Source organism: Sander vitreus, chromosome 13 (assembly GCF_031162955.1).
Source record: "Sander vitreus isolate 19-12246 chromosome 13, sanVit1, whole genome shotgun sequence".
Lineage (NCBI taxonomy): Eukaryota > Metazoa > Chordata > Actinopteri > Perciformes > Percidae > Sander > Sander vitreus.
In genome coordinates this window covers 1840946-1868596 of record NC_135867.1, presented here as the reverse complement: position 1 = coordinate 1868596, position 27651 = coordinate 1840946, and the positions used below count along the sequence as shown (strand labels likewise).

At 41.2% G+C, this 27651-nt stretch overlaps 1 protein-coding gene across 1 annotated transcript in view; it reads left to right on the top strand.

The window, feature by feature from the left end:
- LOC144528198 (polypeptide N-acetylgalactosaminyltransferase 10-like) overlaps nt 1–27651 on the top strand; it is an 89147-nt gene that overhangs the window by 58703 nt on the left and 2793 nt on the right. The window contains exons 5-9 of the mRNA XM_078266676.1: nt 11572–11757; nt 13103–13286; nt 17061–17178; nt 22111–22218; nt 26593–26814. Coding sequence (XP_078122802.1) covers nt 11572–11757; nt 13103–13286; nt 17061–17178; nt 22111–22218; nt 26593–26814 — 818 coding nt within the window. The remainder of the gene's footprint in view (nt 1–11571; nt 11758–13102; nt 13287–17060; nt 17179–22110; nt 22219–26592; nt 26815–27651) is intronic.

Here is a 27651-nt window from a genome sequence, read left to right as displayed (position 1 = left end):
CATTGGGATACATCCTCTGGAGACCAAGAATATCTGCGGAAAGTTTCATGTACAATTTTGATGATATTTAGTCAAAGACCAACATTTTTGATAAAGGAGAAATGTTGACCTGGTGGTTGTGGTAGATGAAAGGTAGGCAGTTGCCTTATCATGAATATTCACGGGAAGTTCCATGACAATCTGACCAAGATTAGAACTGGGCGATATGGATAAAATCAAATTTTTTTTTTTTACCAAATACATCAATAAGGATATTGCGACTATATTGTAGAGTCGACTATTGGTCCTTTCACAAAAGATGTACACAATAATATTTCTGATAAACAATCATCAGTTATGTGGATGTAATAACACAGCTCGAATAGTCTGGTAAGTTCAGATAATTACATAATTTTACTGTAATGTAGCCTTTAAAACCAGGAAAAGACAACACTTGTGTCATATTACGATATCCAAAATTTAAGACAATATCTAGTCTCATATATCGATATCGATATAATATCGATATATTGCCCACCCCTAACCAAGATACATAAACTTGCATGGAGTAAAGTGTTTGTGATTGATGGATGAACTGACCTATTGCCTGACATCACTATCCTTTAGCCAATCCCATTAACAGGCGTAAACTGTAGGATCTGCTAAGGGCTTGCGTTAAAATAAACAAACGCCGTTTCTGATGTGTCCTTAATGGACTGATTTCATTTTATTAATGACTAAGTTACATTGGCTGCCAGAGAAAGCTGCTGCCAGCAGTGTAGAGCTACTTCAAAGAGTCTTATCAACACCAGCAGCCTAACCATCTGCATGATGGAAGGGTGGAGAGAGGATGGAGGGGCGGAGAGAGGATCCGGCGTTGATGAGGAGATAGACGACGATTTGTTCAATGTGGGACAGGAAGCGACGGAGGCGAAGACGAAGGGAGAGAGAGAGAGAGGCAGCAATGCAGAAAGACTGAACAAAATTTGGCTTGTTTATTCATTCATGTCAGTGCGTGTGTGTATCTGTGTGTGTGTGTGTATGTGTGTGTGATTAAGGCTGTAGGGAGATAATGAGGTAATGCTGCTCAGTGAAGTGTAACAGAGAGATGAGGGAGAGAGTGATATGAAGAGGCTGAGAGGGAGACAAGACGACAGAGGACAAAGGAGCTAATTAAGTGTTGCCATTTCGAGATGTTGAGCCATCGGGGGGAGCTGATCAATTCAAACGTCTTTCTAAAGAGGAGAGGACCAGATGAGACACGTTTACTCTGTGAGGACAAAGTAAACATCTTATGTAGCTTCAACAATGTATTTCTTGGCCTCTGCATTTGAGATACACTTCTACACTAACAGTTGAACAAAGTCATACAAAGACGGTTCAACTCCTCACTCCAACAGTAGTAGGAAGTAGGTGTAACCCGATCGCAAGTATAGGATCAAAACCGATATGGGCATTTTTTAAGTGATTCTGGGATCGGCAGTCACCTTACTCTGATCATTTATGTCAGCTGAGCACAATTTGCAGCATTTTATAAGTGAGTTTTACAAGAATGCTAGCTACACAAGTTAAAGTAACACTAGGTAAGTTTTCCTAGTTTACCTAGTGTTGCTTTAAATATATTAAGCTGGAGACATCTTTTAGTTACTTTGTTTACTCAGTTATTTTTTGTAAACAAAAACAGAGTGCAGCTCTATTATCTAGGCAAATGCAAGTATCGGTAACAGCAGATATTTAATGTTTTAAAAAACAAATCGGGATCGGTGGCCAAAAAAGCTCATCGGGACATCCCTAGTCGGAAGTAAACCGTAAAAAAAAATATTGCTTCCTCTACAGTTCATTGTTTTTGCTCTGTTTTGCTCATGCATATTTATTTGATGTACAGTTTTAGAAAGAGTTTATATTTAGAAAGCCGCAAACAAAAGGGATTTAATCATCTTTTACGGTCTGAACTCTGGAGTATGATGTGCACTAAGACTTAGCATAGCTAAAATCTATCAGTGAAACTGTAATAGAGCTAATATTATGAGATATTCAGGGTCAGCATGGTTTTAGGTCTGATGTTTGATACTTTCCAGGGAGGTGGCACAACTGAGTAACTCAGCACACATCAGATCAGCTCAGTAGAAACATCGAGAACCCTTTTTTTAATGATGGAAGCAAAAATTCAAACTGGGGCAGGAAGAAAATTGACAGAGTGGGATGGAGTTCACAAGGGCATTGGAATATTTTGCTGAGAAGATAAAGGAGCACCTCCAAGTCCTTGGTGGCGTGCCAGAGCATTTTGGGATTAATCCACCACCCTGGAAACACAGCTCAGAGCCTTACTGGATCCACAGTGTCTCAACGTTAATTCAATTTCTTAAAAATACATTAGGAGGGATTTTGCTGGTGGTAATTGTGGTGGAAATGTATGTGTGGGCACCTATGTCATTGTGTGTGAGTTTGTGTTCATTTCATGCAGGAAGCCCACAGTGCCTCATAGGTTTGAATTAGGGATTTAACACTGACACATCTGCAAGTCCCCCTCTCTCTAAAGTATATAGAAAAATACAATATAGAATACACACTCACACACAGACACACACACACACACACACACACACACACACACACACACATAAAGCAAAACCTAAGAATCTAATCACACATTGAATATTCGTTTTTAAATTGGATTTTCTGTGCGACTGGAAACCAAAAGAGTGTTGTATTGGTAATAAAAGAAGTCACATTAGCTCATTTAAAAAAAGGACATATTACGAGTCCACACAAGTATAACATGCTAAGAGGGGCATTTTGCGTAGACATGATTTAAGCATGATTTAAAGCATGACCAACAGGGGACTTCCAAAATGTCCTCTGTTGGCGAGAAGACCCCTGTTGGTTAATGTGTAACGATGCCAAAGTCTACTGTTGGATAGGTTGGTAAGAGACACACACACACACACACACACACACACACACACACACACACACACACACATACAAAAAAAAACAACTGAAGAACATCATTCACACATTAAGTATTGCATTTAAATTGTATTTTTTTTAACTGGAAACAAAAAATGAAGTTGCATTGGAAAGAAATGAAGTCACATCAGCTCACTAGCTGATTTTTTATTTACACTAAGAAGGATATATTACGAGTCCACACAAGTAGAACATGCTAAGAGGGGCATTTTGCAGTTACGTTGTTTGTGTTGTAGTGAAAGTCCAGAATTGACTAACTACTCTTTACTTTAAACACTCCAAACACCAGGTGTGATTTCAGTTCACGGGACATGCATCAAAGTGAGACAGGCCCAAGCTAAAAAAAAAAACACATTTTATCAATGACATTTTAAATGCACACAGACACTTTGACAAGCGCCTGAGGCGCTAATTCATGTTTGAGTACGGCCTCATGCGAGCAGATGAAAGAAGGCTAGGCAGCCACAGCACCGTCCACAGGAGGTAGCAAAACAGAAAGAGATGGATGGCATGCTGGGAGTTCAGGTTTGTGCTGAATAAATGCCCTGGATTCGTATTGCCAAGCCGGTGTGAGATGAGCGATTCATCCCTCCTCTCTGCACTATGAAATGACCCCGACATCCACAACGCCTCAGCCCTCCAATCTCCTCCGCTTCACATTTTAATAAAGACTAATGTGTTTGCCGACATCAGCTTGCGCTCATTAGCGTGATTAATTGCCTCCTTGCTTTTGGTAAACAGTATGAGCAGTATTCCAAGTTATTCAGCCAAAATTAACAAATCATAATTAAATGCTCCGATCTTTCTCCCTCACCTCTCCCCGCACAAGCTGTCCTCACACGCGGGGCGAACGTTTGTTGATTAATTTTGCCTCGCTTTCTGTCATTTACAGGATGATGTAAGCGTCACTTTGTGTAGGGTGAGCGTTTATAAAGAGCCAGAGTCAGGCTCGTAATGGTTAGTTTTTAATGGGTATATTGCACGAGCATACAGGGAGGATGGCTCGCCTTATCGGCGCAGCTTGGCGCCGACTTCACCGACCCCTTTCGTCCTTGTTGCAATGTCACTCTTTACAGCGTGTATGTTAGCTGCTGTGCAACACAATAAACAAAGCAACAACAAATGAAGATGGCTGACCTTCACAGGATGCAGATAATCTGTAGAGGAGAGACAAAGCATCACATACATCTGAAAATTGGGGGATGAAAAGATGGAGGGATTAGATTTGGGATTTGTTTCTGATGGGGTGACATAGAGGAAGACTGTAAGAGATAAAAACAAAAAGAGAATAATGGCATTAAACAGCATCACAAACACTAAACCTAAAAGTTGAGGTTGGATTGGTTATTTCAAGAACTGATTGCTGCATTGAGGCCTTGTGTAGTGTCCAACACTAAACCTGCTACATTTACATTGCTAGGTTTTGGTTTAAAAATGAATATCTTTTGCTCCGTTTCCCCCTCGCATTCCCCCTGTTCTGGCGTTTCCCCCTCTCATTCCCCCTGCTCTGGTGTTTCCAAGCCCCTAAACCGGAGACATTTGGAAAACACTTCTGACCCGTTTTGGTTTGGAATCTGCGGGGTTGTTGTTGCAGTCTCAACGGCCGCAAACGGAGACCTTTGGCAACACCGACACTGACGCCAATGTTTTGCCACCTGATTGGGTCATGACGTCTCGTTCTCTGAGATTAAGCTACTAACGCTACCATGGCAAACCACCAGCAACAGGCGGAGTATACACGCTGCCTCCTGTTTACCCCGGCACGCCATGCCCAGTATACGAGAATGTTGATAAGATATTTGGTTTGGGCGTGGTAGTTTGAAGGGAGATTAGTTCTTCTACTGGAGCTAAAAGCACTCGTGTGCAGAACGTTCACTTTTGGCTCAAAACTCTAACTCTAAATGTGTGATTACCAGACGGAATCTGCAGACGCAGAATACTGCATTTTTATTCGCAGATTTTCCGCAGATTTTAAACAAATAAAAAAAACTGATGCTCAAAAAAGCAGATATAATAATAACTTTTAATAATAAAAGGAGATAACGGCTCAGAGTCTGACGTACGACAAAAACTCTGAAACAGTGAAACTTGAGTTTACCAAAAGCTCAATTTACAGTGAACTAAAACTCTGTTTACGTGTGGACAAAAGGCCAAAAAGCTACAATAAAAAAAAAATGACCATGTTTGTGTGGACTGAGCCTTGGATCTCAATTTTCCCAGTTTATACGACAACACAAAAAAACTAAGTTTCTGAAAATCGTTTCGCTAGTTTGCACCATGAAAAAGTATGCTGTATTAGCTACTAACATTTCCAGTTTGCACTGAAACTGAAAACCATCATCTGGACTGATTCCAGCATTATTCCTATGATATCTGTGCATGCTGGTTTGACCGAGTTCTGACTCTAGGGAAGAACAGATGCAATTTTTGAAGCATAATGCATTAGTTGAGTTCTGAAAGCTAATGCATGATTATTGGCAGAGTTACATATATAGCTGCTGTATTTCTTTCTCACTCAGTTCAGATGCTACACACCCACTGTTTGTAATCACCAGACCCAAACGGAATGTATTACAGTAACAGTGATGCAGAATGAAAAAAAATCTGCCAACTTTTTTTGTGTGCTGTAAACAAGAAAGATACTTCCAATTGAAATACATTCCTTTAAAAAAAAAAACGAGATAATCATGTCCGTGTATCAATTTTACCTGACTATTTCATGAACTGCCATGAGACTGGGTTGTGGATTTTGTAGCAGTGACAACTGTAGCATTCTGTCACCTCCATTCCACAATACAATGTTAGAGTAGCTATACATTAATAAGTGAGTATTTAAAAAGTCCTGCTAGTGCCATCACGGGGTCAGCCCTATGTTCCCACAGACCAATTGTCCCACAGTCCTATGTTCCCACAGACCAATTGTCCCACAGTCCTATGTTCCCACAGCCCTATGTTTCCACAGCCCAATTGTCCCACAGCCCTATGTTTCCACAGACCAATTGTCCCACAGCCCTATGTTCCCACAGCCCTATGTTTCCACAGACCAATTGTCCCACAGCCCTATGTTCCCACAGACCAATTGTCCCACAGCCCTATGTTCCCACATTTCTAAGATTTTTCTTAAAATTAGGCCCCCAATTAGGGTTAGGATTAGGGTTAGGGGGATAAAATCTGATACAAATTTATGAAAAAGGAAATGTGGGAACATAGGGCCTAATTTTGAAAAACAGCTTAGAAATGCAAGAAATGTCGTCTCACACTCTGACGTTACAACCCGAACAAATGTCCCTGTCCACACATCAACACATAAACAACATTTTTAAAAGTCTTCACCCTGACCAGAGTTTTCCGAAAGCTGTTTACAGTGTCCTAAAACACAGTTTGTGTGTGGACGAAAGGCCAAAAAGCATAGAAAAGCTAATGTTTTTTTTATTTTTTTAAATACCCGTGTTCATGTGGTCTTAGGTCTAAGATCAGTTTCCAACGGATGAAGTTATAGGTCAACTTTTCATCTTCTCAGCGTCTCGCTCTCTGGTCTTGTCGACAGGCAGCACTGTGGCTTTTTGTAAAGAATCTGTCAAAGTGTTTTTACTGCTTCAGGAATGATTTCTATTCAACCCACTGGGAGCAGGCAGGGCTCATACTGTCATCCTCAAAAATGAGATTTTAGTGTAAGAAAATCTAACTTTTACGTGTGCTTGAAAATGTCAAAATCCCACAGGCTTCAGAAAACTGAAGAAAAGTAATTTCCCATTAATCTGTGTGAGAGAGGTTTCTTATGTAAAGGCATTGAGGGACCTGTACAACTTTTGTTGAAAGTTTAAAAAGTTTCCCATCCCAAATGTGTCCTTCACTGCTACTGCATTAAGCATCCATCTATTTTCTAAACCGCTTATCTTGTGCAGGGTTGCAGAGGGCTGGAGCCTATCCCAAACTGCCAGCATGCAGTGGGGAAGAGGCAAGTTAAACCGTGGACAGGTTTCCTGTCCATCACAGGATACTGCTGTTACCACTGCACTGCAACCTATGCTGTAAATACAACTAAACACACACACACACACACACACACACACACACACACACACACACACACACACACACACACTCACACACTCACACACACGTTAAAGGGAAGTCATTTTAACACAGTAATGCAGAAAAAAGAGTTTCAGCTTTTTAAAATGTCAAAGATCAGACCTGGTCAGGCTGTTCTCATGAACCATTCATACACATAGCTACCAAAAGTAAAGCACTGTAATTTGTATGTATTTCACATATTGTGTTCTGTATGCACCACATTGACTGCTGCTGTATAAAAAAAAAAAGCTGTGGACTGCTTAGGGAGGAGGTCAGGGTGGATGTTTGGGTCATAAAACACAGATCTTTCAAGCCGGGGGAGCGGAGTTTGCTTCTCGGGGAAAACAAAAGACTTTCACCCAGGAAACGTGTTGTTCCTCGAGTGGTTTAATCTAAACCACGATCGTTTTCCTAAACTTAACTACCGTAGTCATTTTGGTGCCTAAACTTAACTGCCGTCGCTGCACGACTCCAGAGATGGGGACTCAAGTCTGAGACTCGGACTTGAGTCGCATTTAAGTCGCACAAACAGTGACTTCAGAATTGACTTGCGACTCGACCCAAAAGACTTCAGACTTGACTTGGACTCGAGCGTCGAGACTCGTCAACAACCTGTTTTCATGCAATTATTGCTTTTTAAATCTAAATGTATTCATGTATTTCTATTTCATTTTATTGGCGCATATATACGTTGGGGAAACGTATGACGAGCTGCATGTCCCCTGCCCTTTTCCATAATGTGGAACGTAACACATGCGCTATGCCTATGTGCACGCACTCACATATCAAAAAATGCATTGACGATGGCGACACCAAATCCTCCCGGAGTTGTGCCTTTTGTCATTAGTTTTGCTTTCAATACTTTTGTAAACAGTGGCAGTAAGCTAACAGCTACATGCAAGGTGTGTGGCACCAAGATACATGATGCCGGATCAACAACGTCGAACTTCATCAGGCATCTCAAAACGCACCCAGATGGGTCAGTCACTTGCTAATGTAAAAGGACATTACATTTAACATATATCGTCACAGGTAACAAGCTAACCATCGCAAAGTGTTGTGCTAATGCTGGGAACAGGCAAATTATATCTTTATAGTTCTATCCATATGATGTGACAGACTTAGGTTAAGATTTCACCAGGTCCGAGGTCTAGAGGGATGTGTTAAGTAGACCCCATAAAGTTACATTACAACTGATTTTAATACTGTACTGTATGGATGGTAGCTACAGGACATGCTGTGAATTCATAAGATTTAACAATACAGTGTTAGGGGCAGATCAGATGGCCAGAGACTTGAGACTTGACTTGGACTCGTGGCAAAAGACTTGAGACTTGACTTGAAATTGTGAACATCTCTGCATGACGCTCACTTTTGTAACTGTAATGTCCGAAACAACCTGCAGCTGACCGTGCTCTGTAGACGTCGGCTAAACCCAACTACCAACTGCAGCTGATACGACCGACATCTCGCAGAGCGATGTTGCCGGCGTAACATGACCGGCCATCGGTCACCTAATTTCACAGGATGTCGTACGAATTGGTGTGCATACATTTTCTTCCGAATTCTTACAAAACCGTTCATAAGAATGCAAAGATTGCAGTGCACTGCGAATAAATTATCATTTGGCTTTGGTCCTTTGACATGGAAATAGTTGCATGCTATGACTCCCAAGTGTTTTATATTTAATTATTATGAATGCATATACTGTACACCTCACACATTCCTTAAAACTACAAAAAGTAGTGATTTTATCAAAGTAAAATTATTCCAGATTTAGTTTTTTTTTAAATATGCTGCTGTTCTTAGTACCAGCTTTTGGAAGCACATTCTTTTCTTTACACGTTGTGCTGTAATTAAACAATCATACAAAACCAAGTCCATCATGAAGCGACAAATTTCGGACAAACACAAAGCACACAAACACACATTAACCTTTGTGAAACTGACTGTGCTGTGCCATCCACATTGTTGTGTGAAAACTTCCTGAAACACTTCATAGATAAAATTGTTGGCCTGAGCTTTTCATCCCCTGCTTTTACCAGTGACCCCTCTGTTCCTTCTTTATGCCCAGCTGTCTTCCAGTAGTTTGAGCCAGTTACATTACACATTCTCTCAGACGTAGTTAAGCACCTTCGTCCTGCAAACTGCCTGCTGGACAGTATCCCTTCCCGTTTACTCAAAGACGTCTTTAACACTGTTGGGTCCAGTATTTTATCCTTGGTTAACGCATCTCTCAGCTCAGGGTGTGTTTCTGCTGCTTTTAAACATGCTGTTGTGCAACCACTTTTAAAAAAGAAAAATCTAGATCCTTCAGTTTTGTCTAATTTTAGACCTATTTCTAAACTTCCCTTCTTATCTAAAGTCTTGGAGAAGGTTGTTTTTAACCAACTACAATCATTTTTAGATGATTTTAGTGTATATGAAAAGTTCCAGTCTGGTTTTAAGCCCCGCCACAGTACCGAAACTGCCCTTCTAAGAGTCTATAACGACCTTCTCTTAGCAGTTGACTCAGGAAAATCTGCTGTTTTAGTGCTCTTAGATTTGACTGCTGCCTTTGACACTGTCAACCACTCTATCCTCTTATCCCGACTCAAACAAAGTGTTGGCATTACAGGCATAGCCCTAAAATGGTTTGAATCTTACTTGGCAGATAGGAGTTTTGCTGTTCACCTTGGGAATTGCTCTTCATCTGCTGCCCCTCTTTCTTGTGGGGTCCCCCAAGGTTCCATTTTGGGACCCATGCTCTTTTCTCTGTACATGCTGCCATTAGGGTCCATTTTAAGAAAACATAACATTTCTTTCCACTGTTTTGCAGACGATGTACAAATCTATTTGCCTGTAAAAAACAATGACAAGGACACTGTCCAGCCTTTGTTAAACTGCTTGAGTGATATCAACATTTGGTTGGATCAGAATTTTCTCTGTCTCAATGATAATAAGACTGAAATTGTTGTGTTTGGTCGTGCTGTACATTTTAGTGCCTGTGTAGATGCTCTTGGTACTTTAGGTTCCCATATTCAGCCTTTTACCAAGAATCTGGGTGTGATTTTTGACAGTGCTTTTACATTTGACAAACAGATTAGTTCTGTTGTTAAAACCAGTTTCTTCCAGCTGAGACTTTTGGCTAAGGTCAAGCCTTACCTGCTACACAAAGACTTTGAAAGAGTCATACATGCATTTATTACGTCCCATTTAGATTACTGTAACTCTTTGTATGTCATCCCTTCGTCAGTTACAGTTAGTCCAGAACGCAGCAGCTCGACTTTTAACCGGGACCAAAAAGCATGACCACATTACACAGGTTTTGGCCACGCTCCACTGGCTTCCTGTTTGTTTCAGGACCAAATTTAAAATTGTATTAATTGTTTTCATGATCTTAAATGGGTTGTCGCCTTCTTATTTATCAGAGCTTTTACATGTCCACACACCTGTCAGAGCACTGAGGTCTTCCAATCAGATGCTCCTCGATGTTCCCAGATCCAGGTTAAAAAACAAAGGTGAGCAAGCAGTGCTCACAGTGCTTTGCAGTGGCTGCTCCAAACCTTTGGAATAGTTTACCTATTCATATAAGAACATCTCGGACCATTGACACATTCAAGTCCTTGCTTAAGACCCATTACTATGCATTGGCTTTCAAATCAAGTTGAGCTTTGATATCTTGACCTTTTTCTACCGTTGGTTATTTTGTATTGTGTATTGTTTGTGTATATTATCTCTTTGATTTTGGACCTTGTTAAGCACTTTGGTCAACTATGGTTGTTTTTAAACGTGCCAATAAATAAAATTGAACTGAACTGAACTGAACACAAAGATACATTGTTTAGTGTCTTTGCCGGCCATGTTAATGTCTATGTGGTTGATTGGAAGTCTCTTCTCTGTTGATTGTTTAAGAGCATTCTGGGAAACCAAGAAAAGTATTGAGGTAAATGTGTCAGGCTGAGAGAAAAGGAATGCTAGGACAAAGCAAATGATGAGACCTAACAAATCAATTCTTGACAGCGCTGAACATGGCAGGGGCGGGGCTAGGAGGGGGGGCATGAGGCGGCACCCCCCGGAATATTATTGCCCCCCACCCTCTCAATCCATTGGGCTAGAGTGCTGTCAATCTAGTAGATTGTGATTTCAGATTATGTCACTTGGCTGCATTGGCTGCCAATTTTCCCAGCCCTTGTCACATGAACAATCAATGTTTCCATGATGACTATCCAAAATTCTGATATCATGGAACCAGCACTGGAATTGTTTTTATTTTTTAAAAGTGGCAGGCTGAGCCTATGGAAAAATGTGTATTGTATTTGGATATACAATTTGTTTAAAATGAAAACAAGGTAAATTAATAATGAATGGGATATGTGTGTTTTTTTAGCAGCATTGTTGTTCTATCCTATCCAATATTTCTAAATAGTTTTCTATATTTGTAAGCAGCCACCCCTGACTGTTTATTGGTCGCCCTGTGCCACCCAACTTAATCGCCCTTGGAAATTGTGACTGATGATTCCCCCCTCTTCCTAACCCCTCCTTCCTCCCCTGCCCTCTGTACAGAGCACCTAAAGGTGGCGCTGGAGGAGTACATGATGCGGATGCCGAAGGTTCGCATCCTGAGGACCAAGAAGAGGGAGGGGCTGATCAGGACTCGTCTGCTGGGAGCCGGATCTGCTAAAGGAGAAGTCATCACCTTCCTGGACTCCCACTGCGAGGCCAACGTAAACTGGCTGCCTCCACTGCTGGGTGAGCAACACAAATGCTTGTCATGTAAATTATTAGCTACATCAAAACTCCTGTTCAGACACGTAACAATGTAAAGCTCAACCCAGCTAAACTGCGTATTTCACTGGCTAGTATCTATGTATTCACAGCAGTTTGAAAAAGAAGATATCACTCGGGGCCTTTTATGATTTGCTAAATTCTTTATTCTTTATTCCTTAATAAGACTCACATCAGCATGGCTTGTACAGATTTGAACCGGCTGAAGCCTTCACAGGTCTCTGTCAGGTCTCTGGTACACTGTCTAATGAAAACATAGAGAAACAGGGGCAGTTTGACTTACATGTTACAGCCTCAGATAAAGGAATGACTCAAATTCATTACCCACAACCATAGACTGTATAATATTAATGGACAGAGCATGTGTGACGTCACCCATTGGTTTGTGGAGATCTGCTATGAGTTGTCGAGTTTGCCGTTACGGACGCAGCCATCCTGGTTGAGGATGTGACGATTTTAGACGAGAGGGAGGAGTGAGGGAGCAGCCACGTTACGTTACACACTTTCACTGGCAATCACATCATAGCCACGCCCGAAAACACCCCCTGCTTTATCGCCGATTTTAAAATCAACAAGACCATAATACAAAAAATGAACGTCATTCTGTGTTGCAGAAGACTTAGAACTAGCAATTGAGACCATAAACTCATTATGAAAATGTTTATTGAGGTAATCAAGTGAGAAGTGGATCACTTTCTCATAGACTTCTACAGAAACCGATCTCGGCTATGGTTAGACGTCTACTAAACTTTCACTGACAGCCCAAATTTAGCCATGTTTTAGCCTAGACGTCAGGTTTAGGTATAAACGGCTATCAAATGTCTTTTAAACACAATTGCTTGCTGGTCAGTTCTGGTTACACTGTGGTTGTTGTATATGTGGTGTTGAGGCAGCAATCAGTGCCACAGATCAATACATATTTTCATCTTCAACCCCTACAGAAAAACCAGAGTGGAAATGTTTTTGGCTATGAGCAGCAGAGAGTTGCTCATCCCTCGTCAAACCTTATTTCTCTGAGTCAACACACTGGCAACTCTTTCTCAGAGACGGTCGATCTGCGTCTGACGTGTCGAGAGCTCAGTGGGAAAAGGGGCATCGTGCATGCACACGCATACGCACACTTTCTTTCTTCCTGGGCACCCACTGACTTCCTTCTTTACCACTGTAGATGAAGACACACAACACACACACACCAATAGACAAACAAACTCAACTCTTAAGTCTGTAACAATAAAGCCTTGTTTGTGTTTGAAAAGCAGTGGATTTGAACTGATCAAACATCACCCATCTGTGTGCCTGTGTCTCTCAGACCGAATCGCCCAGAACAGGAAGACCATTGTGTGTCCGATGATCGACGTGATCGACCACGACAACTTTGGCTACGACACGCAGGCGGGGGGCGCCATGCGAGGGGCGTTTGACTGGGAGATGTACTACAAACGGATACCCATCCCTTCGGAGCTGCAGGGCGACGATCCCAGTGAGCCCTTTGAGTGAGTGACAACACACTCTACTTAGATTAACTCATATTGTCTATCAGTGATCGGTCTCTGTGATTGCATTATGCTCCGATAGCTTTATTCAGAGTTTTAGCTCCAGTAGCAGAACTAATCTCCGGCCACATTAACACATGTCTGACAACACATCACATACACTGGGCATGTGTATAAGTTTAAAATACAGAAAATACTTTGGAGAAAGAACAACAATGGTGAAAAGTACAGTAAGAGCAAGGATTTATTAACTTGAAGCGACGACGAGGTGGAACTGTTTCTGTTAGGTATGTAAGCCTACCTAACCAATAAGACTGACTGACGTGCGTCCTCGTTTTCAAAGGTCTCCGTTTGTGCCCATCGAGACTACAAAGCAACCCCAGAGTTTTTAAACCAAAACGGGGGCATGGGTGTTTCCAAATGTCTTCGTCTTAGGGGCTTGGAAATGCTGTAGTACTGTGGACTCGAGGCATACTGTAAATGTAGCAAAAGATATTTGTTTTTAAACCAAAAGGTAGAAGTGTAGATGTAGCCTTGGAGCGAACCAACTGGAGGTTACTGAGCTTGTAATCCATATCCACAATGTTCCACTTCCGGGATTGCTCCGGTGCCGCCGGATGCACCTCTTTTCAGCCAGATGTCTCTTTCCTTTAGCTTTCTTTGTGTTGAAATTTTGAACTCCGGTTGATTTGCTGAGGACTATGGTTAACTGCTCCTCAGATCTCTGCAGGGTAAATCCAGACAGCTAGCTAGACTATCTGTCCAATCTGAGTTTTCTGTTTCACGACTAAAACAACCTTTGAACGTCCACCAAAACAAGTTCCTTCCCGAGGCTATTTTGCAGAGGCACCGTTGCTCTGTGCGGCGCTTAGTGCACATGACGATTGTGATTGGTTTAAAGAAATGCCAATAAACCAGAGCACGTTTTTCTCCCATCCCGGAATGCTGTGTGGACTAGCCAGACCTTCCTCCGCAGCGCTGTGGAGGAGGGTCTGGCAATGCGAGACTTGGAGCTTGCAACACCCCTCCACATACAGAATACATACACCCCTCCCAACTCGCTTAGCCTGATGAGGTGGGTTACGGCTGAAAGCCAGTGTTTCATTACCATTTTACTTTTCTACTGAGAGCCCTGCAGGGGGATAAATCTATGTGCTCGTACAGCAGGCAGTACAGTGGAAGTCAAACACTGCCTAAGCAGCCACTTCACCGGTGCACTGCAGTGCTCTGTATCTGTGGACACTGTGTCAACACATGAATTAAACATTACGCTCAGTGGTTTTCCTACTTACAGCCACACTGTTGTACCACAGCACACAGGTGCCGAATGCCCATTTGTGATTCTTTTTTTTTCCTTTATCTATATGTCTAATCTGCATTGCTTCATCGGCAACAGCAGAACATCTTTATGCTGCAGACCCATGTGTGGAATCACAGGGTACCTCACAATACCTGAGACATGGCTCACGATACCGCTAAAATCACAATACAACAATTCTGCGATAATCAATATGTTGCTAGACAATCCTATAATGATACTTTAGAATATCGGTCTAACTATGGATAGAAAATGGCCGTAAAAAGAAAAACAACCCAGGTTTTTCAGTCTGGGAATTAAAATTACAGAACTATTGAGCATAGGCGTAATTTACAGAGGGGATGGGGGGATTACAAACCTCCCCCCCAATATTCAAAACCGGCCAGTGCAACCTCCCCAAAAACCTATTATAATTTCCTTTCCATAAATAAAGACATTTGAACCATAACTTAATGCAGAAAAGACACAAATTGTTGTAGTGTAATTCACCCGAAAATGAAGTGTTTGACAATCAAAATTTCAATTTTGCTCAAAGTGGAGATCTCAATGTTGTTCTCTTCATGCCACTTTCTACTTCTACTCCACCACATTTCAGAGAGAAATATTGTACTTTTTACTCCACTACATTCATCTGACAGCTTTAGTTACTAGTTACTTTACAAATTAAGATTTTTGCACACAAAACACATGTAGTTTATAAAATCTGATGTTTAATTATAAACCAAACCAAACCTATAGGTGAAATGATTAGACCTGCTAATTTCTGCTACATTTCTTTGTCATTTGTTTTCTAAGATTTGTTTCTGCACTGAGTACTTTTGCTTTTAATACTTTAACTACATTTTCCTGATGATACATACCTAAACTACTATTACTACTAAAGTAAAAAAAAAAAATGAATGCAGGACTTTTTTTACAGCGTGGTATTAGTACTTTTTGTAAGTAATGGATCTGAATACTTCTTCCACCGCTGGAGGGGTGTTTGTAATCACTGCGAGATTCAGTTCAGCCTTGTCACCCTCGGAGGAGGAAAAACTGCAGAAACCCGGCTGTTATCACCACGGGACTCTTAGCTGTGCTCAGTGCTCACGAGGCATGGGAAACCCTGGTGTGTTTCTCGCCACTGACAGCAGCTACAGTCGCTGCCCTGCTTAGCTTTAATTGATCCTCCTCAGGGACGCCTTTGGCGAGAGCAGACTACCTGCTGGCTGCCTTCCTCCGACTTCTACCTGATGAAAAAGCTTGTAACTATGACAGCCTGGTGTCAGCGTGTATTACAATAATAATACAGTTCTCTATCAAATCATTCAGTTATTTTGTGGAAGGAAAATGTACATTTAATAGATTCCTCTATGTCATTTTCTATGTATAAAAATGGACTTAGAAATGCCCAGCTGTGTGTGATTTTGGGGGAAAAAAATGACTCATAGAAAAATGTTTTACTGTAATTAAATGGCAATTATTTCTGTTTCTCTACATGTATTACTACATTTTTTTCACGTCACGTTTTTTGACTTAACGGTCTTGGTTTGGTTATGTTTAGGCACCAAAACTACTTAGTTAAGTTAAGAAAAACATCGTGGTTTGGGTTAAAATCTGACGTAACTTCACCTCCGATTGTTAACGTGATGCTGAACGTGACGTACGGACGGAAAGACCTGCGTTTTTGCCGGACTGTGCGACTGAACACGGCCTAACTGCCAAGTGATCGATGTCACACAGGCGACACTGTTTGGATCTCCGGGAAGTGAGATCCAAAAACACACCTGCCAGTACCGCTTATCATCATCATAGAGAGCCGCCAAAGAGAACGACACAGATCTTCGAGATTTTAACTTCAACATCAGTGTTAGATGAATCAGGTTAATTCATGAAATAAGGTTCCTCATGGGAACGGCAGATACTACACACTATAGCTTCCGGTTACGCAAGTGACGCAGAACGTTTAAGTAGGTCCATTTGTTCAGAAATGTCAAACAATAAATAACTTATTTTCAGATGGGACACGAACCCCCGGTCTCCCGGGTGAAAGTCCTGTTTGTTTGACCCAACCCACACCCCAACATCCACCCCAAGTCCCACCCCAACCCAACCTCCACCCCTGTTGGGATACAACACATATAGGAATATTCAAGGATAAAGTTTATTAGGTGCCTCACAAACTGTGTTTCAACTTCTCTCCTGAGAAGTTCCTACTGTAGACATTTTGACAATTGATGATTTCAAGTGATGATTTCTCAAAAGTATTCTCTCTTCATCGTCGTTCCTTTGGCTCTGATAAAAGAGCTTAAGGATCTTGTTTGGTGTTGCAGTTGTTAGTCAGTAAATCTTACGTTTAATTTAGATGTTTTCTTTGCCAGTGATGCTGCCGCTCGGCATGTAAATGTGAAGTGTTTAGGGTTATACAACATGTGCTGCAAATACTGAGTGTGTATTGTATTGTGTTTGTCCTGCAGGTCTCCAGTGATGGCAGGTGGACTGTTTGCCGTGGACAGGAAGTGGTTCTGGGAGCTGGGAGGATATGACACGGGTCTGGAGATCTGGGGAGGAGAGCAGTACGAGATCTCTTTCAAGGTAAAACGATCAAATCGCAAATTCACCGGGTCTTTTCGTTTGTTTTTTTGGTCACATCTATAATCACTCAGGACTTTATTTGTTTCCCTAACCTTACTCAAATAGTTTTTAGTGCGGCCCAAACTTAACCAAGCCTTAGCCATAGCGGAATCGTTGGAGGACACTGACAAGCAACGTTATGGCGTCCAATGACCAAGAAAGTTAAAGAAAGGCCCAGTTAACTTCCAACTAATTAAATAATTAAAGAACTACAGAGCCTCTGTCTGCCTAGTGTTGTGTTGGTGGTTTCAACAGTCAAAGTCTAACGCTGAACTATAAATTAAAGGTACTATATGTAACTTTTTAATGTTTCTGAAACTGTGTAATGTTCCATCTAATGATCATAAGTGATCTGTAACAGCAAACAAGACTAACAGTGAAAAGAACACTATTTTTATACAGTTTTTATTAATGCCTTTGCCCGGGTCCGATTGTTCCCACCAAGTCACAGAATCATTTGCGCCAGGTAAAAGGTAGCAGGAGATTTCTTTATATAGGTCTACTTGTAATCTCATTTTAGAAGTTATCTGTTGTAGTTATGGGCGATAATGGGACAGAACCATTACAGAAAAGAAGGACATTTAATGAAGAACAACTGAAAGCTAACCGGGAACGTGACAGACGACGGGCAAGAATCCGAATCAATCTTCGTAAAGAAAAGATCTTTTTACCACCACGAAACGAGCTTTTGTGGTGGTAATAGCGCAGTGGATTTGACACATGCCTTTGGTGTGGGCGATCTGGGCTTGATTCCCACTGTGGTACATCAACCAATCTGTCCCTAAGCAAGACACTTAAACCATAGTTGCTTTAGATATAAGGCAATATATAGCAATTGTAAGTCGCTTTGGATAAAAGCGTCAACACAAACTGAAAGTAACTTTAATCCCTGAACCTGAAGCTCCCACAGCTTGACCACTGCACGCTGTGAGGCAGAAGTATAATCCACCATAACCCTGAAATGTAAAGGATAACTCAGCGCTTGCGTCTTTCTTAAACCCTGAGCAAAAGGTGAAGATTTCTGCGAGTATGAAACTAACACCAGCCGTGACCGAGGGCTCAGCCTGATGTGAAAAGCTCTTATGTTTTTAATACTGTTTTGAAGCTTATTTAAGTAATTACTGAGATAATATCCCATACCAAGGTTATTATTTGGCCCAAGATTATACTATTAAGTTTTGCTCTCTGCACATGCCTAGCTGTGCCTCTAATTTGTGCCCACAGATATTCAATTTGGTTTTCTTTTTTAGTAAGATCCCTATTAGCTGATGCCGAGTGGACAGCCTAGTCTCCTGAGGTGAGAAGATTAACAAGGTCTCATACTAATCCTTCCAACCAAACTGCTGCTCCCACAGACAGCCACTTTCATTCACTTGCTACAGTTAATCTAAAGCTCAATCCTGGTCACACTGGTATGGGAACATCAAGCATTTCCAGCTCACACAGTGAAAAAAATGTCGGCACATATAGGCACACAGAGCACAGAGGCGATATGACCTCGCATGCCGAGCGACGGAGCGAGAGCTTCAAACTGACGATGGATGTTTTTTTTTATATCACACCGGCCGATGGAGTTTCAGTAATGCAAATATTTCTCCGAGACAGAGCTGCTCTGGGGGCAGAAATAATTAAACCTCCGTGGATGGAGCCAAGAAAACTGGTTATTCTGAGTGAAAGTTAGTTAACTAGCAAACAAGTTGGCAGGGGAAAACTTTTTCTGAAAGCATACGTTAAAAATGAAAATGACATGATGTTTTTTAGGTTCATTCCATTCAGATTGGTGTTGGGAGCCAGTACTAACCTTGAAATATTACATTCCTGTTTCATATTGTCTTTACATGTATTGCTGCCACTGACACTTACTGTATATACGGAACGGTACTGTGTGCATTTATTGTTTTTGGTAGACACCAGTAGAGGCAATCCACCGCTGCCTTTTAGGCAATGCTGGATTTTGTCTTGCAGCAATATGTTTTATCTATGCAGCTGAAAGTGAATGTTGTTGTTCTATAGTTTCACTGGGTTCACTGGTGGTGGAACTTCAACCCGTTCTCACTCCCAAACCCTAACTAAGTGGTTTTACCCTGCACGTTAAAAACAAAAGTGACGCCGAATTGGTCCTGACAGAGAGCGAGCGCGTCGATAAATGGCGCCAAAGACATCTATCCACGCATCGTTTTTGTTACGTGCTGGGAGTGAGAATTTGTTTTTAAAACTCCTGTATATTCACTAAAGTCAACCTGAAGTCGGGTCATGGCAGGTGGACCGGAAGGTGACCACTGCCTCTACAACCGCATTGAACTTTACGTTGTCCATGTCTACACCTGGAAATCATTCTATATGTAAAAAATCATGTAGATTTCATGTTCCATTATTCCTGTCCCTGTTCTTGAAGTCCCAGCAGCTCCAGTCTGCCCCTAACCTTCAAATAGCATACATCTTATTTACATAGTAAAGGATTTTACTCCTGAGAAACAATTTGGAAGCCATTCACCTTGTCCTTCTCATACCTAACTGGTTTGTTTCCATGTTTAAATCTAGCCTTTCATTTCCCTACTTCACATTTTGCTATTGTCTTAAAATCAAAACCTCTTTTTCCATCTCGCCAGCTGTCTCTTAAGTCTTTCTTTCATCGCCATCCTCTTCATTGCCTCCCTTTCTTTCTCAAGTTTTATTTTTAGCATTGCAAGCCAAGAGGGAGAATCATCACTGTTGTCTTCATTATAGTCTTAGGATTAAAACGAGGAGCCACTGCTGGATGTGTCTGTTATGTGAGATAGAAAAGGGAAAGAAACAAGATAAAATTACTGTCAAAGAAGTTTTTTTCTTTTTTTTTTTACTTGAGCCAATCACATTAGCTGCATTAAAAGATAATAAAATATCATTGTATGATTTCAATATTTCAAAAAGACAGCATGCATTGTTTTCCTGAACAGCGTTAGCGGCTAGTTTTTTCTGCATTTGCCATTGTTTCTCCTATACAAGCTGAATTACTGCTTACTAAACACTGTCATAAGATACTAAACAAAAGACTCATCCCAGCGGCTCAGTCTTTCTTTAGTCTCGCATTGCCAGCTCTATCTCCACAGCGCTGTGGAGTAAGGTCTGTCTACACCACAGATACATTCTAAATTTCTTGCATTTCTTTAAACCAATCCCAATTTCCTGCGTCCATGTAACGCTACGTCTAAGGCTCATTGAAATGTCTTTTTTTTTTTAATTCCGTGGTGTTGTAGTTCTTTCTTTCGCTCGTCCAAATATAATTTGCTGTATATGTACAGATTATTATTACTCCATGTCACTTTTATTCAACTGGAATACATTTATTTACTTTGCAAGTACGTTATGATGTTATATAGGTCTTAAATGTCATTCATAAAGTTCTTAAAAAATCTTGAATTTGACTTGGTGAAACCTGCAGAAACCCTGTCTCTAATCTGACCCTGCTGCTCAGGTGAAGTCAGGTCACCGTCATATCATAATTTGTTTTTTTGCGCTGTGTTCTCTTTGCTCTCCTGCCATTTCATCTTTATTGCTTCTCTCTCTGAATTCACTCGTCTCTCTCCTCTTGGTCTCCGAGGATTTATAAGCCTGTTAGAACCACTGTACGTCATGCCTCTTTCTTCTTAGCCAGTCAGTCTCCTGCGCTTCTCCTTGATCGTCTCCTTCCTTCACCTCCCTTCTACCTCTCCACAACTTTCTAAAAACTTTCTTTTCTTTCTTTTACTTGACAATATTCTGCACTATGCATATTTATTTCTATTTTTCACTGTCACTTCCTAATGTGCAATATACCCAAGGGCGTAGCGGACACGGGGTAGTGGGGCAGTACCCCGCACTCTCCATCTCGGTGCCCTCTGTCCCCTACACTTCCAACTAGGGGTGTTGAACTTAATTATGGCATCGATGCATTGCGATGCTGACCTAGACGATTCTGCATCGATGCAGTGACAGACAATAATGGATTATTGCCTACCTGTTTTCCGGTCGCTGCTTTTTTAGTTTTTGCCTTTTGTCTCCTATGTTCAGGAAGTGTCTTTTTATAAGCAGATGCAATAAAAAAGGGGAGTTTACATACATGTGACAGCTTGAATTTGTTGATGAAAACCATGTGTTGAATCATGAGACCAGTGAAGATTCACACCCTTACTTACAGCACGTCTGAGTTGATCTGAATGCAATATAAGTAGACGAGTGTTCACGTTACTCAGGTCGTGTCAGTTGATTTAGAGACTCATAGATATAGGCAAATAATATATGATAAAAAAATATATACAAAAAATATGAGGAAAATTCATTAAATGTAATATTTAAGATCAATGTATATGATGGAATAGTGGCATTAGAATGTACCAGATGTCACCAAATTTGGGCTGTTACGGCCAAACATTTCTCCGGTGGAGGGCATGCCCCAGACCCCCCTACACTACCCCAAAATGTCGGTGTTTGCAATCATAAATGAAATGTAGGCTACTTGGAATCCACAATTTGGTCAGATAAATGGGAGAGGATCTTTTAAATAAAAATCATTCTCCTGAACAATCTGTCCCCCTCACTTCTGAACTTACGGCTGCACCCCTAAAAATACCATTTCTTATTCATCTGCACCTTATCTCATCTGTATATCTGTATTTTTTCCCCTGTCTGTATATATTAGAGGTGTTTATAGTACATATTACTATTGTTACTCGTATTATTTATTTATATTTTTATATTATTTTTTATTCGGTTGTGTTTGAATTGTTGAGCTGCGGGATCAAAAAAGTCTATCTTATCTTTTCTTATCTTTATGTCTTTGAATGCTAAGATGGACAAAGCTTCTCTATACGATGTAGCTCCGCCTGATGAAAGAGCTCGCTCTCTCCCCCTCTCTCTCTCTCTCTGTCTCTGCAGGTGTGGATGTGTGGTGGTCGGATGGAGGACATCCCTTGCTCCAGGGTGGGACACATCTACAGGAAGTACGTCCCCTACAAAGTCCCTGGTGGAATCAGCTTGGCCAAGGTAATTTTTCGCACTGTACTGTATGCCTCCACGGGTCACGACAACATCCAACACAGCAGATCAGTCACAGATTTTCCGCGGTCTCATACAGGGCTTCAGTGGCAGTACAATGCTGATAGATCACCTCTACACATCTGAGTCACAACACAACAACAGATTACATTACATACATTAATGGAAAACAGATCCTATGCATTATAATCATGTGAGCTCAGGTAGGCAACCATTCTGACTGGTATTCAGATTGGTTTCTCATGAACACGAGCTACTCTTGCATGCTCATGAGAAAAGTATCTCATGCCCATGTCTCTTTAGCGGTTCCATAGTTACAGGACTTAAAAGTGATTTTAAGTCGTCAGGATATCCTGACTTTTAGTGCCTTGTATTGGCCAAGCTCCAATAAACATTGGATCTGACACTTACGATAATGCCTTTTCAAAAAAATCTACATTTTTCAATCTCAATGCCCCAAGTTTGTTAAGCAGCTCTGTTAAAGAAAGTGTAGTCTCCAAGCCCAAGCCTGATGGCATTCAACAGTTTCACAGGCTGACTGGTAGTCGTAATAACACTGTTTCTTCTAAGCTGCATTTGAATATTTCCTATTCATCACGTCTGAATGTTACAATTCCATTGTCAGGTTTTCTGTGGCTTTGAATGGCACAGACTGTAAAGCTCATTCACAGCAACAATGCAGTATCTTGCATGTTTATAATAGTCCAATTATATTAGCAGTTCCTCTTTATTGCATCGCTTTTTATTTGTTCGTGTGTCTCTTTAAAAAGCTCTTATCAGGAAGATTAAACAAACAATAAATGAAGCAAAATCCAATTATGCTCTTGCAATATTAAAAAAGGCCATCTAATCACACACACACACACACACACACACACACACACACACACACACACACACACTGTAAAAAGTACTTATGTCCTTTAAATGCAGCAAACAGTGAAACTAAAACAAGGTCTAACTGAATACATTTAGTCTAATTATCACATTTGTCTAATTAAAATTAAGTGCACAAATAAACAGACACATAAACACTACACGTATGCAAACACATACTAGGGGTGGGAATCAAAGGGTACCTCAACTATAAAGCAACTATGGGTCCAGACTTTGGACTTAAACATGGCTGGGGCATCTGTTATTTTCCTCAAACTGCTGTCCGCCATCCCGTTGAAAACCTCTTCCACTTCGGCTAGTTCACTTCTGTTCAAGTGTTCCTCATTCATGTGTTGAGCGCCACCTCGAGGAGCCATGAAGTAGCCACGCAGGGAAATCTATTTAAAGCGCCTTATTTTATTTATTAAAATATTGATATTTGGCACCAATTCTTGTATCGCACAAAGAAAGACAACGATATATTGCCGTATTGATATTTTGTCCCACCCCTACTGCAGACAGACAAACGGCCCAATTGGCCTTCAACTGGCCCTCGTTGTCTCTTGTCGATTGTGGGAAAACAAAAGTGACAAAAACGTTTGAAAAAGTGACAAAACGTTTGAAAAAGCGTCAAAAACTTTGAAAAAAAACGACCAAAACTTTGACAAAAGTCACAAAAACTTTGAAAAAAGCAACAAAAACATCGAATAATACGACTAAAACTTTGAAAAAAGTTCCACCCCAAGGAGCCATGAAGTAGCGACACTGGGAGCAGGGAAATCTATTCAGAGCGCCTTATTTTATTCATTAAAATATGGATATTTGTCACCAGCGTTTCGATTATTGGATTGCACGGACAACTATATATTGCCGTATCGATATTTTGTCCCACCCCTAACCCTAGTGTGAGCTCGTCTTTAAGTGGTGCAGTATAACAAATGGCAGCATTTTCCGTTTGAACGTCTTCTACTAAGTACTTTCCTCTTTGTCCTCCGTGCACGAGCGAACTTTACAGTCGGCTCAGCATCTACTGACACAAGACCACCAGAATCGATAGGCAGCAGTGTGCAGTGTATCCACTATCTCCAAGGCCTTTGCAGGTGTAAGTGTGAAGAATGAGTTCAGTGCTCAAATTATCTTTTTGTGTTTAAGGGGGTCTCTCTATCTCATAAAAAAAAGTTGCCACACCTCACACACCTAACAAGGCTATACAATTAAATGTAAAAAGCCTAGGCACGAGTGGTGCTTTTGCGCAGTATATGCACATTGTAGGCCTATGCTATAACCTGACACACGCACACAACAGAAATGGATTCCTTTTAATTAATTTCAATATATTATTGATTGTAATAGTCCATATTTCATTTCAATTTCGCAATACAAAGAAATAGACTAAACTATTTAGTCTGAGTGTCATTCTTAATTTCACAATGATGAAATAAAACATAACTCATTTGAACCATACCACCATCTCAGATATCCTCGGTGTCAAACACAATAATGCATGTAGTCTTTAACTTATACACAGGGAAAATGCACTAACTGGCAGAACGTAATAAAGCCATTCCACAGCCAAACTATGTTCTAGTCTTATAATGTACACGTAGTGATAACAACACCTGGGTGTTCAGTCGTCTCGTGTGTTGAACCGTGGAAATAAATAGACGAACAATTTTGAAATTTGCACTGAGATGTTGTCGGTTCGGGCAGCCTATTCACTGAATATTCCGCCATCAGAGATTGCATTGTATTGCTGACAGGTGTCTCAAAATATCTGGGAACTTTTCCGGAGCCTATCCTCTGAATGGCAGAGGATAGCTACAGATTTATTTATATTTAAGACGTATTGGTGGTATTTACCTCAAAAGCAAGGTGACTTCTTTGGACTTGGCGAGTGCTGTCAAATCGTCAATGGTTTGCTCACATAGCCTAGTGGTGTGGTGGTGAAATGCAGTCATGCTGAGTTCATGAGCGTAGGGTAGGCTCAGGTCTACGTCCCGTAGTAGCCTATATTTTATTTTTTAATTTAACGTCTTTAATGGTAAGAGACAGCACAGGGATGGATAATGAGCATTATTTAAGATTAAATAATGCCACATATGGCAGACACCTTCAGATATGAGAGACCCCCTCAGATTTTTGACTTTGTTGCTTTCATGGGAGCCAGTCCTCACTCTATGGGAGCTCGGCTCCCTCTGGCTCCCACGTAATTTGAGCACTGCTTGAGTTTATTTGTCCTTTGTATGCTTCAAAGTACCTACAGACATAGAATGAGAAATTGTCTAAAAGTGCTTTCTAGGCTGTAGCCTAACATCATTCATTATGTATGCCTTGCTCTGCCACAGCCTGGAACTTGGCTCAGTATGCAAGCGAAAGGCACTCACCTTTGTTTTGAATTTTTATTCTGACCAACCGTCTTTAAACTGCATCTCAGTGGAATGCTGATGGTCCTGAATCCGCCTGACCCTGCAGATAAAAGAAGAACATTTATATAAAGGTACTAAAGAAGAAGGCTTAGTGTTTATCGTTCTTCAAACTTTTTGTTTAGGCTTAGTGCTAATCGTTTGATTGAAGAGCTATGATACTATGAAACTACATTCATGGAAACCTACAATTAAGGTTGGCTTGAAATCAGTTGGCTCAAAATGAATTTCAATGGTAAAAAAGGTTTTAAAAACAGTAGCAAAATGATGAGCTTATTCCAAGGCTAGTCTCAGATTGCCAGACCTTACTCCACAGATGCATTCTGGGTTGTTTGGTTTCATTTTAAACCAATCACAATCGTCTTGGGCGACGCTAAGCTCCGGACACAGCGACGGTGGAACATTTGTACCCTGCAAAAGAAAACGCCACATACAATATTAGATGACGTTAAAGATGAGCTATTTAAATTAGCTGATACATGGTTAAATGTAATTTGCTCTTACCAGTGTATCTCTGTGTGTACTACGTCCACAGGAATCCCACCAATCGGTCCCAAAACATCCGAGTTAGAGAGGAAATGTTGTAAACATATTCTTTGTTAATCTTTACAATCATTCCCTGAAAGAACCAAGCAGGCCTGCCTTGTTGAACGATCCAAATTTTCTTGTCATTTTCAGCATGTAGCTTGCTAGCTTGAAGGTTGTGGTTGTTTCCCGCATCGACTGGATTTTGGGAACTGCAGCACACAGAAAGCCGAAGGTGAGGGACAAAGCCTTCCGTTGATCCAGACTATTCCATGGCAATAAATGGATGCCATTGTTGGAGCAGACGCCCTGGGAATAATCTACAGTACTAACAGCAGACTGTGTAAACATTTATGTTCACAAAACAGTCCAATGTGGGTCCACAAGATCATCCTCACTGCCAGGGTCTGTGGGATTTGGTGTTTATTTATGGGAGGCTCTGAGACATTCTGGCAGAGTTTAGATGCCTGCTTAGAAATGTGGGCTGTTCAATGAATGAATTTAAATTCATCCGGCTCACTCTCTCCTTTGAATTCAGAACCTAAAGCGTGTGGCGGAGGTGTGGATGGATGAATACGCCGAATATGTCTACCAGCGTCGGCCCGAGTACCGCCACCTGTCAGCAGGCGACATGACGGCCCAGAAGGAGCTGAGGAACCGCCTCAACTGCAAGAACTTCAAGTGGTTCATGAGGGAGGTGGCCTGGGATCTGCCCAAACACTACCCACCGGTGGAGCCCCCTGCTGCCGCGTGGGGAGAGGTAAAGATTAGTTTATGAAACTGCTTTGATAAGTGTGGTCCAAGATAGAAAACATACAGAGCAATGTACTCAGAGCTGGAAATGTTTATGTGCACCCATGCTTACACGCACAACTCTAAACCAACAAAGCACAAAGGTAGTATCTTAAAGGTCCCATGGCATGAACATTTCAATTTATGAGGTTTTTAACATTGATATGAGTTCCCCCAGCCTGCCTATAGTCCCCCAGTGGCCCTGGGTATCCTGCTCTGCCTTTGAGAAAATGAAAGCTCAGATGGGCCGATCTGGAATCTTCCCTTTATGACGTCATAAGGAGAAAGGTTACCTCCCCTTTCTCTGCTTTGCCCGCCCAGAGAATTTGGCCCGCCCATGAGAAAGAGAGAGACATCATGGCAAACGAGCAAAGTGGCAGTTGGTCAAGGCCACACCCCCACTCTCCACCTTGCCCCCCGTCTCTCCTCCTCAATAGCATTTAAAGCTACAGACACAGAAATGGCACATCCTAAGGAAAGCTCATTGTGGGACTGGCTCTAGTGGCTGTAATTTCTGCACCAAGGCTGAATTTAGGGAAAGAGACTTCAGATACAGTATTAGGGGACCACTAAGGTCTATATAAAAGAGACTTCAGATACAGTAATAGGGGACCACTAAGGTCTATATAAAAGAGACTTCAGATACAGTATTAGGGGACCACTAAGGTCTATATAAAAGAGACTTCAGATACAGTATTAGGGGACCACTAAGGTCTATATAAAAAGAGACTTCAGATACAGTATTAGGGGACCACTAAGGTCTATATAAAAGAGACTTCAGATACAGTAATAGGGGGACCACTAA